Source organism: Haplochromis burtoni, unplaced genomic scaffold (assembly GCF_018398535.1).
Source record: "Haplochromis burtoni strain Fernald_Lab_line unplaced genomic scaffold, NCSU_Asbu1 Contig_36, whole genome shotgun sequence".
In the NCBI taxonomy this organism is placed as follows: domain Eukaryota; kingdom Metazoa; phylum Chordata; class Actinopteri; order Cichliformes; family Cichlidae; genus Haplochromis; species Haplochromis burtoni.
The window spans coordinates 2,087,444-2,101,267 of record NW_024582397.1 but is presented as its reverse complement, the minus strand read 5'-3'; the positions used below and the strand labels follow the sequence as shown (position 1 = coordinate 2,101,267).

Here is a 13,824-nt window from a genome sequence, read left to right as displayed (position 1 = left end):
ACATACCTAGCTTCACAATAATGACGTGCAGTTCTTCTAAAAAATACTAAATTGCTGGATTAACTTTCTTTGTTTTGAAATGAGAAAACAACTGTTGTAATTGGAACATGGGGGACTACCACGTAGGATTTTAACTGTGAAGTATTTTGTAGATATGCTGTGGTTTCTAAACCCAAGATTTCAAACTGAATCTCTTCCATTAGTGATTAATACATTCATATTAAGACCTCTCATGAGTTGCCAATTTATTATCCCATCTTAAACCACATTAGGGGGTTGAATCTGCTAAAAATACTAGAGTTACTGTGTGACTACTACAAATGCAAGTTACAGTCATTGCTATGTATCGCTGGCAATGCCATTAATGGCACATGATGTCAACATTTGAGAGCTATGTTTTTCACCATTCACCAGTAACAACAGACTATCCATGAATCCCATTTATCTCTAATGAACACGTAAAAGTAAACAACAATCTGCTGGAAATTGTAATTACATAGCCATGTGTTTGTGGAAATCCTAAGCTCTCTATTAGTGTGGGGAGTTTTGTTACATAAATAAACTATTACATTTTGGTTACAAAGCTATATTGTTAGGCAGGGTTTATTCTAAGTAGGCTAAGCTACAGCTGATTACCATGCCATGTTAATGACCTGATCCAAAAAGGCCTGAACAAAAACTAGTAGTAAACACTTTAACTGCCGAACTCCAGAATTGAGTAAAACTGCCTGTTAAAGGTGTTGCTTGATGCTACAGCTGGATATATTAGATGAGGCTTTGTTTCGAACAACAGCTTGCGGTGGGAAAGTTTCGGTATGCTCCGTGAGTGCAAAGGACTGTCTGCTGGCTCTGATGCACTATCTCCCCTGCTGGGTGACTGACAGGCAAACGTAATAGTAAGCAGGTGGAAGAGGCCTTACCTGAAGGGCCGCTCTTCCATTACAATCCCTCCAAATGGAATCAAAGTGGTACAATGCACCCCACTGTTGCATCAAAGAGATCTCCCCATCTCTCATTAAGCTTGGTGCACAAAAGCTTTCCCCTTTGAAGACCTTCTCATCTGAAATCAGCAGTGTCTCACTGACAAGATAAAGTAGCTACGGTGTTTCTCATTGCAATGTTGATATATAGGCAAAGAGTGAGCTGTCTCTACAAAAAAAGAACATTATTGCAGATTGCTTTTTTTTTTGTATATGTGCCTCAAGGAAGGCAAAGATGTATAGCAAAGTCAAGGAATGTAGCTTGTAAATGTGACACAGAATATCTTAAACTCACTGTGAGTCATTTGGGGGAAGTGAAAACTTGTAGCTATTTAGCACAAACTGGAGACGAGTGCATAGTAAAGCTTTTTAATGGAACACATTCATTCCTGCGACTTAAGGTTTTAAAAGCTTTTCTGCATTAATTTGTGTTAAGGTACTTCATTATAACCCCAAAGAATTATTTAGAGGAGTGAAAGCACAACAAGGATGCTGCTGCGTAATTAGTGTTATAATGAGTATGTCAGTCACATTGTACGGTGAACCGGGAGTGCTGCAGACAGATGTTGTAATATGCCTGAAATTTAGCAGGTCAATTGGATAGTTTCTAAGATTCTTTTGAGATATGTTTCTTGAGTTTGCAGGGATTTTTGTGTAGAGGAAGTCTGTCAACTTTAAAACTTATTTTGAACTTAGTGAGGGTTTCAGAAATGTAATTGTTTCATAACCACCATCTTTGCGACTTGGGTTTAAAAGGTTGACATACTAGGAGGAAGTTTCTTGTATTAAACTGAAGCCTGGATCAACTAGAAATTGCTTAATGGATTTTAACATAGTATCAGTGCGTTTTACAGAAAATGAAGTAATAATGTTTGATTTCCTGCTGGGGAAATTGTTTCTTTTTCATGCTTTGGATGCTAAAACCCAGGAGGGTGTTCATTTGGTACCTTACATATAAAAGTACCATAATCATGATTATGTGGTTCAACCAGACATAGAAACTATATGTTTTATTGACTGAGATATAGTTGCCACCCCAAAACTAAAAATAACTGAATTGCTCTTGTAGAGTGTATGACTGCTATGACTATCCGTATTAGTCAAGTCCTAATAGTGAAATAAGTATGCAGTGTTTGCAGGAAGACTTTCAGGTTCAAATGTAGTGTTGTCTGTGTTTTGTCAGGCGCTGTCAGCAGATGGAATTTGGTAGTATGTGGTTGCCCTGGAGATGAGATAAAGGTTGTACCCAGGGGGTTTTGTTGTGCGATGACTGACAGCCATAGTCCTTTCTCATATCTCTCACACTGGGCACTAACTGGCGTAGCTTTTCCATCCAGTAACGTCTTGCCTGGGTGGTCAGACTTCTGCTCTTTGATTAAAACCTATACAGGAGGATGGTACACAATACTATTGTTCCTTCAGTTACCTCTTACTGCATTCTCATTCTGAGAAGAATCATTGCTGCAAGTTAAATACTCTAATAGGAAAATTCAGTGCAGACTGAGCTAAAATGTGTGCTGAGTATATAATTAGACAACAATATTTTAAGGTGTTTAATGTAATGAGTAAAATCAGAAGTGGGTTGCTTCCTTTTTTCACCTCCCTTACTCAGGCATCAGTATTTTTTTCTTATACCAGTGTTTCACTTCATGTGGTAACATTTTCAGATTCACGCCTTATACGAGTTGGGCTTGTTCCTCTCATTACTTCTGTGAAAAACATAGCACCATTTCGCTACACAAATTGAAAGCAGAATGCACCAAATTCTTGTTCCTGACAGAATAGGTGTATAAGAATAAGATGAAATATTCAGGGAACCACAGAGACTATAGTTCCTATATACAATGTGTCCTTTGTTCCATATTTTCTTCCTTTCTTACAGAATGAACTGATGTTTGGTAACAGTGTTACATGTGATGCATATTATTATATTTTCTTGATATGACCAATACAGAAACTGAATTGCTTTTTGAAGTTGTGAAGACTTTGCATTTATTGTATTTAGTGACAGTCCATTATGCATTGGAGGCTACAACTGCCTTAATTATTCATAGCATGCATTCAACAAAGTGCTGGTAGCATTCCTTAGAGTTTTTGATACTTATTGATATATGATAGCTTCACAAAATTGTTACAGATTTGTAACCAACACCTTCATGATGGATCTTGAAATATATGGTACATGGTTGCTTTTCTACTCTACCTGAGTACTCAAAGTACTTTTTACAACTTGTCTCATTCAGCCAAGCACTTCTTTCTGTGCTTTCTAGTACTTTCTATCTAACATTCACACACATTCATACTCAGAGAGCAGCTTGAGGTTAGTATTATGCCAAAGGCATGCAAAGTGGAGCAGCCAAGGATCGGACCACCAACCTTCTGAATAGTATATGACATGCCCTACCTCCTGAGCTACATTCACCCTAATCTAGTGACTGTGGAGGACATTTAAGTTGCAAACTCTGTTTAAGACTATATGAGTTATGTGACACAGCACATTATCCTGCTGAAAGTGCCCATTAGAACATAACAACACTGTAGGTATAAAGGGATGGACACAGTCAGCAACTGCCCAGTTAGGCTGCTGTGTGTAAATGATGTTCAAATTGGCCCAAGAGGCTTAAAGTGGACCAGAAAGCAGCCCTTGTCATTATACCACTAGGAGCAGCTCAAACTGTTCAAGGTACATGTTAGGAGAGATTCGTGCTTTCTACCTCCACCATATGAATGTTACAGCACAAATCAACACCAATGTCATTACCCATATTACAAATTAACATGTTTACAATGTTCTAATACTATAGATATATGTTCATATATATATATATATATATATATATATATATATATATATATATATATATATATGACAGTCTATTTTGGCCAGAATGCCTTACCATTACCCAGTGGTACTACCCTGCCAGTTTTGTGAGCCTGTGCCCACTGTAACCTCAATTTTTCTAATCTTAGGTGACAGCAGCCTATTGGGCACCAGTAGCAATGGAATGTTCATGAAGTCTCTTGACTGGTCTTTTAATTCTTTAGCAGAGTAGAGTTTCTTGGCCATGTCTGCATGCCAGATGCATTGAGTTTGCACAGGTGTAACAAATAAACTGTCCAGTGAGTCTGTGCATTTAGATGCAGATTTCCAACAGTAAACATTCATGTTCAAACCAATAAAGCCTGGAATATGTTATGCTGATTACACCTTTACTGTTTCCCTGGGGATAAAACAATTAAGCTGTTCATTTATCTTCCTTTATACTGATCCCCCTGCCATTTATCTTTGCTGCTGCTAGTTTCAGTGGGATGGTTTCTTTGTAAATGGTTGTGCTATATTTTGTGGAATATACATTTGATGACCAACGGGTCAAAGTTATTTGTGCTAATTCCTGATCTTAGTAAATAATGCATTTAAATAGAAAATAAATACATAATTGTTGCGCTAGCTCTCGTTTAAACATTGCCCAAAGTAAAATGTGGTACATTTGTTTTCCCATTGAGGTATAGTTATAAGCGAATCTTACCAGAAAGATTCAAAAGACTCAAATCTTGTTCTTCTACTTCGAGTTGCTTCCTTTAGCGGTTGCCACAGTGGATCAATTGCCTCCATCTCACCCTATGCCTATCATCCACCTCTGTCACACCAACCCTCTGCATGTTCTGCTTGTCTATATCCATGAACCTCCTCAGTGGTCTTCTTCTTTTCCTCCTGCCCGGCAGCTCCTTATTCTATATTCTTTGTTCAATATATCATAATTCCCTCCCCTGCACATGTCTAAACCATCTCAGCCTTGCCTCTCTCTTTGTCTCCAAACCACTCAACCTCAGCTGTCCTTCTGATATACTCATTTCTAACCCTGTCCGTTCTGGTCATTCCTAGTAAAAACCTTAGCTTCTTCAAACCTGCTACCTCTCTGCTAGCTCAGCTTCCTGTCTTTTTGTTAGTGCCCACTGAATCCAAACCATAAATCATAGCAGGCCTCACTACCATCTAGTAAGCCTTCCCTTTCACATGTGCTGCTATCCCTTAACCACAAATCACCCCTGACGCTCATCTCCACCTTGCACTCTCTTCTTCCATTCTCTTGTGCACTGTCCATCTCCACACCTTGTATCTTCATGGTTACAATTACTCATTCACACACACGTAGGTATATTAAAATCTATTTTCACAAGCACATTTATACAAATATCTAATTTATTATAAGATCTAAAGTGTAAATCAATCAATCTTCATATCAATGTTCATTATATGTGGGTATAAAAAACTGTCAGTCACCTCACCTATAAATATTATACAGAAATACACACAATCACACATATTACACTCTGGTTTCAAAAAGAGCAGTGAAATCAAGTTTATTATATAGACCTTATATTGTTTCCCTAGTCTTTACTTTCTTTGTGCCCACGTAATTCATAACACAGCTGCAGAAACTGAATTGCGAGTTTGACTGCTTTGCGAGTAATAACAATACACACTTTTTAGAGGATATTATTGGTTCACCAGTGCTTTCTTTTTCAGTACTAATTAGAGTGAGTGAGTAACGAACAAAAGTATTGTAATTTTTATTAGCTATTCAAGCTATTCAGGAAAAGCACTAAAGTATTGACCAACTTCTGAACTAGTTTGTGCCCAACCACTATGCTTATTATGGGTAATCTAGTAGTTTGAAAAAGGTTGAAATGAAGGACATTTTTTTACCTTTAAGAAAAACCTTAAAAATTGGGAGCTGCTTTATTTATTTACATTGCTGCTCATTTGCTGAGGTATAGTTTTGAGGAGATGCATAACTTGAATGCTAATGCTGAAAGTGTCCCTTTTTGTTTCAGTTTCATAATTATATATTTTTTTCTACAAAGCTCATTCAAAACCCTTCTTTTTAAGAAGAGCACCCAATCTTTTTAACAGTTTAATGTTTCCCATGAGCAGCCCATAACTCTGTGATTAAAGAATAGGAAATCAATACAAACTGACTCCATCACATTTACTTTTGATAATATAAAGATTTCAAGTCTGTGTCGACTCTTTCATTTGTTATTAAGCTGAAGTCTGTGAAGTCAGCTCAAGTCAATTTATTTGTACAGGCCAAAATTACATGCAATGGTTTACAGAGATATGAAACATAAAAACACATTAAAAACACGAAATGAAACAGAATCATCAACATGTCAAAGAGACAAAAATGAAAAGAGAAAAAAAATGAAGTACAATGAGCTAAATAAAACCCGTTAAACAGAGACACAGAGAACAAGAGAGAGAGATGGAATGAGAAAACATGCTTGCAAATAATAGTCACTGCAGCTGCATAATTAACATTTCTCTCCCCCATTATGAAACCATTGGACTGAGTAACTGAACATTACCTTTCTGAGCGACAGAAACGCCACCATTTCCTAAACCTTGAGCTCTTCTGAACCTATATTATTTGTAAATTCAGTTATTTTGAGGAGAGAGGAGATTTAGTATTGTTCAAATAAAAGTACATTTGTTCTATAACTATTAAGATTATTCAAGATGTGCCGTATAGTACTAAGGCATCAATCAATGTCAATTACCTGTGCAAATATTATTCAGCTATCAATATTAAGCAAAATGTTTAAAGAAGAACCTCTCTGAAAGTTTCTTGAAAGTATCCACAGACTTTGCTTCCTTAATATTTTGAGGTAGACTGAGTTTGGGGGCAGACTTAATGGATGTCTACAAATTTGGCAGTGGAATATCTAAGAGTGCAGATAAGGTGATATTTTGGTAATATTGCTGAGATGAAAGGCACAATTAATGCGCGGCTTTATGCTCAGTCACTCCTAAATAAGCATGACTCTTAATGTCTGGTTTTATCCTGTGTTTACTTGCCAAATGAGCGCCTTCAATTTCATTGAGGTAAAATAATTTCCTTTTATCTTCATTAACTTTTATTTATTTATTTATTAATGCCAGTTAAATCCAGGGCTAGAGTTCAGCATATATAGTTGTGTGTCATTGCGTTACGGCAATGGCAACGTTATGGCAATGAATATCGCAGTAGCAGACCAACACACCTGAATTTTTCATCACCCCAAGAAGTGCCATTGGATTCCTGATCTCCACAGCTGAAAAAGAATTTCCTACTGGAGATATTTAATCCGATTCAGGAAATAGCATCATATTAGGAAAAACCTACAAGTAGTCATGATGGTGAATAAAGTAATCAAATTTGCCAAAAGCTAATCATAAATTAAAAACAGCCTTAGCATCATAGTTGAGTGTTAAATCTCTAATTATTATTTTGTTTTATTTATTTTTGTGTGAGGACAGGCTTGAATGCCTTCTGTTTAATGATTGTTGAGACAAAGAAAAGAAATACAGTTAAAAAATATACTTTAACCTGGAAAGTGAAGGTTTGCGTTTTATTTCAGCCACACAATTATATTAAAGACAGGAGTGAAATTTGAGAATTGTCTTTAGTGCAGATGAAGAATGTGGTAGGGTTAATATTTTTTTCTGATATATATATATATATATGTATTCCTCACATTTTCCAGAGGTGTGATGTTCCTCATCTCAAGAGAACAATAGTCTAGGGTTGCCTTCATTATCAGCAGTAATTTTTCAGAAATAATTTCCTCTGGCTTTTCTGACAGCTTTGTTATAAGATGCAACACTTTCTTTACAAGCTAGTAGATGGACTTCTAATTGAGTTTTTCTCCATCTCCTCTAAGCTACTCTGCAGACCCTTTTGAGCTCCTAGATAGAGGTGGTCAACCATGGGGATGATTTAACAGAGCACTTTTTTCCTACTTTGATTGGCATAATTAAATCTAGTAAATTAATTAAAGTGCTATTTCTTGTTAGTCATATCATCAACTGAAGAGTTAGTATTAATTTTGATGTCTGAGAAAATGAGTTCAGATATATTAAGTTCGGTGCTGCTATAAAAGACCCTTTACTTGATACTTTTATGGGTTTTTGACCACAAGGAAAAATAGCACCAAAACACTGTAGAGCAGTATCAGAGAGTGGAATGTTGTAGATATGTACAGCACATATTAAAAACAGAACTGTGTGACCAGGCTCATTAACCAAAATATCCCATGACTTTTTGGCCATTGCTGTTGCCATAGATATAAAGCAATATCAAAAATAATTTTGTCGAGGATTTAAATTCTATTATTTCAGAGTATTCTGATAAGCAGTGAGTAGCTTTTTGAATTGTGGTTTGTGGTTTATTAATTTTAGAAATGAGAACATTGGTTTTGCAAATGAACCAAGAGTTACAACATTGATGTTGAAGCTGAAGAATTAAGACAAAAGGTAAAGACCATATCCTGTAATACCAAAACTTTTGTTGTAATTTTAACCCAACCTTTACCAAACCTACCAATGTTACAGTCACCTGAATGTAATGTTTCCTAACAGCCTTTATCAAAACCCAGGAAAATGCAACATTAATCTGAGCATCAGAGTTAAAAGATCATCCATTATTGATGGTCCTGTGAGCACACCCAGACAACTGCAGCAGGGCATCGATCTGAAATCTGCAGTTTTAGAGTCAAAGTGGGAACGATAGTAGCGCATCAATGGCACAATACATTTTCTGAGTTCCTCTCAGTGCTGTTCAGTGCAGCCTCTGCAATATTTACGAGTGGTCGGTCAAACTTAAAACAACATATTTTTATGAACACTTCAGTGTGTGGTCTATTCGAGAAGAGAAGCCTTGCAGTTGTCTTTCTTAAATAGATTGAAATTGAATGACTCAGTGCTGACTGTTAGGGTTAGAATAATATCAGACCTGTCAAGCAATTTCTGTTCCTGTGAAGTTTAGACCCTTTTAGTGAGGATACGCTATTTTGTTCTGGGTAGCCACTATATCTTTTATAAACTGTCAAGCATCCTCTTACAGGCAATTTGCAGCAGAAAATGAAACTCAAAGGTTTGCAGCTTTGTAACTTGATGGTTGCTCTTAAACTTTTTTTTATTGTATTAAAGATAATTTGGATCCTTCTTAACGAGCAAAATTCAAAGCTTTTTCAAGTATAAGAACAAACTGTATGCAAGCATGTAACCATAAACCTACGTGTGCCATTTACACTTGAGACCTGTAAAACCGCTGGTACTTAATAGTACTTAATGAGTCTTTTATATTTTTAATGAGTCTATTACATAAACACAGTTACTGTATCTGTGTCAAATTTATTTTTCTTTTAACTTTTGAGGGGTTTTTTTAGGTAAAGACTGTTGAAGAGAGAATAATTAAGGTAAGAAGCAATTAGTGAGTCATTGTCAACAATAGATATGAGAACACTGCATACATTTGAACTGAGTGGGCTGGCAAATAAAAGGCAAAAGGCATTTTAGAATCTTTGCCTTGTTTTGTTTTTAATTATAAATCCAAAAGAAAGTTGAAATGTTGAAATATTCCCTCACGTGCCCGATCTTCACTCATTATTAAAATTTCACCTCAGCAGGCCCACACATTAACCTTTACGTAACTGAGATATGAAACATATTAGCTTCAGTTGCACAATTAAAAACAGAGTAAAAATAACAACTGCAAGCAGGAATGAGGGAGCCAAGTACTTCCCAATAACAACTTCATGTGATCATGTCAAAAGTAAGGCTTTTTCAATTGGCTGCATAATGCTTCTAAGGCTTAACTTGAAGATTATCAGGACTAGTTGCGATGGCAAGTCAATTAGGCTGACATGACTAGTTGACATATCTTCACCTTGACACCCCCGCACTTTTACCAGATGCAAGCGCTACTAATTATAAGCAGAAATGTTGAACATTATTTAGCAATACCTTTTTCTTCTAAAATGTATAATATGATCACTTCCAATTTTCTTTGTGCTGTTTCTGCTGCTTGTTAATGTCGGTGACAGGGCTGCAGTTTACCGGATTTCCTTAAAAGCTTGACTTGTATGGTACTTGTTCTGGTGGGGAGCAGAGCCAAAGTTTAACAATGTAATGGGTAAAGTAAATTAGATGAAAAGTTGTTGAAAAATGCAATAAACACTGCCACAAATATACAGATATACGCAGCAGTGTTCATTGCCATATATGGCATACATGAGATTGCATCTAATTATAACATGGCTGTGCAGTTTAGCGCAGCTAGCAGGTTCCTCCACAATCACTAATCCAACGACACGAAGGAGTGACTGAAGTCATTCTTTACAGAGCATATTCTAATACAAAATATTGTATTCACGTCTTTTGATTTATTTGTTCCTGTTTCATTTAGCCATTCAGTCTGAGAATTTCTTCACTTTTTTCCTGCTTTTTATGGATGCACTTCCTTTTATCCTGTCTCCACTGCCTGTGTCAACCCGTCTGTAATTCCCTCCCCCCACAGAAAGCGCAGAGTGGAGGAGTACTGGTAAATGAAAGATTTTTACCAGAAATACTTTTTATACTTAAAAGTCGACTGACTTGGGTCCACAGGAATTTCCTCAGTCTGAAGATCAGATGAATGATTATTAAGTAAACCACAGAACACACAGATAGAAGTTACTGAATTCATTGAAAAGTTAAGTTTGACGCATCGTGGCATGCTCAAGAAGTAGACATTAAAATGAAGTGACTGCCCCCAGTTGGTGTTCAGAGCTACAAACCAGTCAATTTGATTGGTTGGCATAGATTCTTACAGCAAAGAGAAAAATAAGAAGATGGATAAGAACTCTTCTGGTGTCTATGCAGCTTCATTACTTGGCCCACAATTATAAGTGAGTCATGCGCTCGGTTAGCTTTATAGACGTCATCACTGTAGTTGCTCTGACCCTTTCATTAAATGCAAAAAAACTGCTGCATTTCTTTCCTCCTTGTGATTTCAGTTGTAACTGTAATTAGATCTTCTCTTGAATCAACGACCTGATTTCTGCCATACATATCATTGGTTTATAGTGTACATCTGTGTGTAAGATGGAAACCAGATTTTAACTGAGTACTGTTTATTTTTGTCTCGTCCAACAGTTTAAAACTCCCTGGTGTAAATGTGAAGGTGTGTATGTCTTTTAATGTGTGAAAATATGGAGAATTTTTGTGTAGCTCTCTCTCATCCAAGCTGTTATTTGAGGGAGGAGAAAAATGAAACAATAGTAAGTTGCAAGTTGATGTAGCCTAATTGGGGAAATTAAGTACATTTTTTTAATATCCCACATAAACTTTTGAAAACTGTTGACAAGGCAGGCAGAAAAATGTAGATATAAAAAAACATTAATCAGCTATTAAATAGTTTCGTGCAACTTTTTTTAAGCAGCAACAGAAGTTAAACTCATGGTGAGGTGTCTCTGTTCCCATTTAGTTCTTTTCTTTATTCCATGGATCAAAGAGAAAGTGGGAGGTTTTATATAAGGCAGGTAGGGTTCAGGAAATGATAACCTAGTCTTTTTTTTCCCATTGAGAGCATTAGATCAGAGACTGTTGAAGCACCTCTAATTCTTGACTGGACATGTTACACTCTGGTTGACTCATCAATCCAAACAAAGAGAAATTGCTCTTGGCTACTTCTGGCTCATTGCTATTAAGTCAAAGGTATAATACTTTGTATGAAGTAAACTTGTTCATAAACTTGTAGTTTTATGCATACAAATTTTAGAGACAAAGAGCTTACAACTGTGCTGCCTGCAGCTCTAACAATGATTGCAGGACGTCAGCCTTGTAACTTTCTGATTGCAGCTTGAATCAATTTTCTTTGTTATTGGATCATATTTGGACCAGTTCACGTGCTATGCTGCGGTGTTTTGTTTCTCATTGCCACATTTGTAAATATGCCTCCAATCTTTATTGGACTTTAGCTTGCTTCTATTCATCAGCAGTTATTACTAAGGCTTATAGATACTGTTGTCATACAAAAAAATACTATGAAATTCTCCTGCTGTATTGTTAAATTCTTGTGGCTCATTTAAATCTTTTAAAAAATTTCCACTGGCAGTCACACGCACTTGTGTTTTCATAGCTGGAAGGTTTTGGAGTACAAAAAATGACAGTACTCTCTGGAGGTTGTCAAAAAAGACATTTGATCAAGTTAAACTGTAGAATACAATAAAATCATAGATTTATACCTAGCAGTGGGGAGTATCCAAGGGTGGAATTGTTCTATTGATTTGTATTTTCTGTGTGGGCTTTATCACTTTTGAGACAAAGGTTAGGCAGTTCATCTGGGCTTATTTTTTCAGATCCAGGTATTATGATCAGGCACCAGTAAATATTGCAAATGTGTGACTGTCAGTGGGCGTGTACATGGACAGACAGCAGTTCATAAAAGTCCATTATTTGGTTATCTGCTGTTATGAATTGTCAAGCTTTATGCTATTGTCAGTTTATATCTGTAGAAGTAGTAGGTAGGGCTGCAGTGATTTATCAAATAACTGGAATAACTCAATTAAAAAATATCCTTGACGCAGAGTCTTTCCTTTGATGACTTGGAAACTTGCAGTAGAAATGAATTTAGAGGCCTTTTTTGCATGCCAGTAAAAATGTACATGGGTCAGTAAAACTCTGAGCCACTGACCTGGGCTGTTAGGCTGGACACTGAATTATTATTATTAATATGTACAGTATGAGAACACCTCTTTTCAGCAACAGGAAACGTTGCATCAAAGCACAGGTCAATCCTCAGTTCTCAGAATGTTAAGATGCTCACTTTTCTTAATTGAAGGCACCACATGCTATTTTAAAGGCTTACAGACCATACTTACTCATTCAGTAGCACACTTCAGTGTGCAGGCAAATACAAAGACACATACACTAACAAACCATTGATCTATCTCATCCATACAATACTTTTAGAAGCTTTTTTTTACCTCCTACTAATGTAAGAAAGCCTTTCAAAAAACTAAATAAAGGCTGTTTAATGAATGTTTTCATTTAGTTTGTGTTCAAAAGAAACCATTGAGCAGTTGATTTTAAAAGACTTGACTTTTGTCTGTTTTGAATATTAATTGTTGCCCATTAATAAGATAAAAACTAGGCCTATTTATATGCTGATCTTTTATGATGCAGCTGTGGTGCCCGGGGAAAAAATTCCTTGCAACTTGACAATAATTAAAGCAATGCTATTGGATGTGGTGGTTATCTTGATATGGTATAACCATATGAAATTTCTGTCATTTGACTATCCACACGTCAGTCTCAACTTATAGAACTTGTAGCTGTTGTCCTGGGTTCTGCTTTGTTTCCGCTTTGACAACAAGTTCTGGGAGCAAAATTTTGCCACCCTTTACCAGGTGTTGCAAAATCTATTTCCAGTTATTGTGTGGGAAGGGATGGGGCACACGGCTTTTGCTCATAATTGGCAAAAAGATCTGTTATATGAACTGAAATAAATGCAGCAACAGAGCAGAAACCAGTAATTTGTCTTTGTGTCCACTAAACTTTTTTGATGTGGAACAGCAGAATATGTTTTGCCCAAAGTGTGTCTTGTTTTCAGCAATATGCATCTGCTTGTTCCCATTTTGTGAAAGTGGAAAAGCAAAATAAAGTAAAATCTAGTGCAAAAGCAAAGTCTGCGAATTTTAAATGGTTATTGTGTATAGTCCAAGGAGGTTACATTAAATTTGCATTAAATTACATCACATTTTTCTTTATAATGTACAATAAAATTTGATTCATGTGTCTTCAGTGTGCTTTTTATCTGTGGTATGCCTCATCTGATGCTCAGCCCATCTGATTTTCCAGATCTTTCTGCTGCCGTCCAGAAGTTCTCCCAGTCTCTGCAGGAGTTCCAGTTTGAGTGCATAGGAGATGCAGAGACAGATGATGAGGTGAACATCGGTGAGTCCAGTTTAACAAGGCACAGAGTATTCATCTCCTGCTAAGGTTTCATCTCTTGCATCACATCAATCAGATTTTTTTTAT

The 13,824-nt window shown here is 36.4% G+C and overlaps 1 protein-coding gene across 2 annotated transcripts in view; it reads left to right on the top strand.

The window, feature by feature from the left end:
• The window catches only part of LOC102296794 (rho GTPase-activating protein 42), a 72,419-nt gene that overhangs the window by 8,956 nt on the left and 49,639 nt on the right, over nt 1-13,824 (top strand). For both annotated transcript variants that reach the window (XM_014334934.2, XM_014334935.2), the window contains exon 2: nt 13,645-13,740. In XM_014334934.2, coding sequence (XP_014190420.1) covers nt 13,645-13,740 — 96 coding nt within the window. The remainder of the gene's footprint in view (nt 1-13,644; nt 13,741-13,824) is intronic.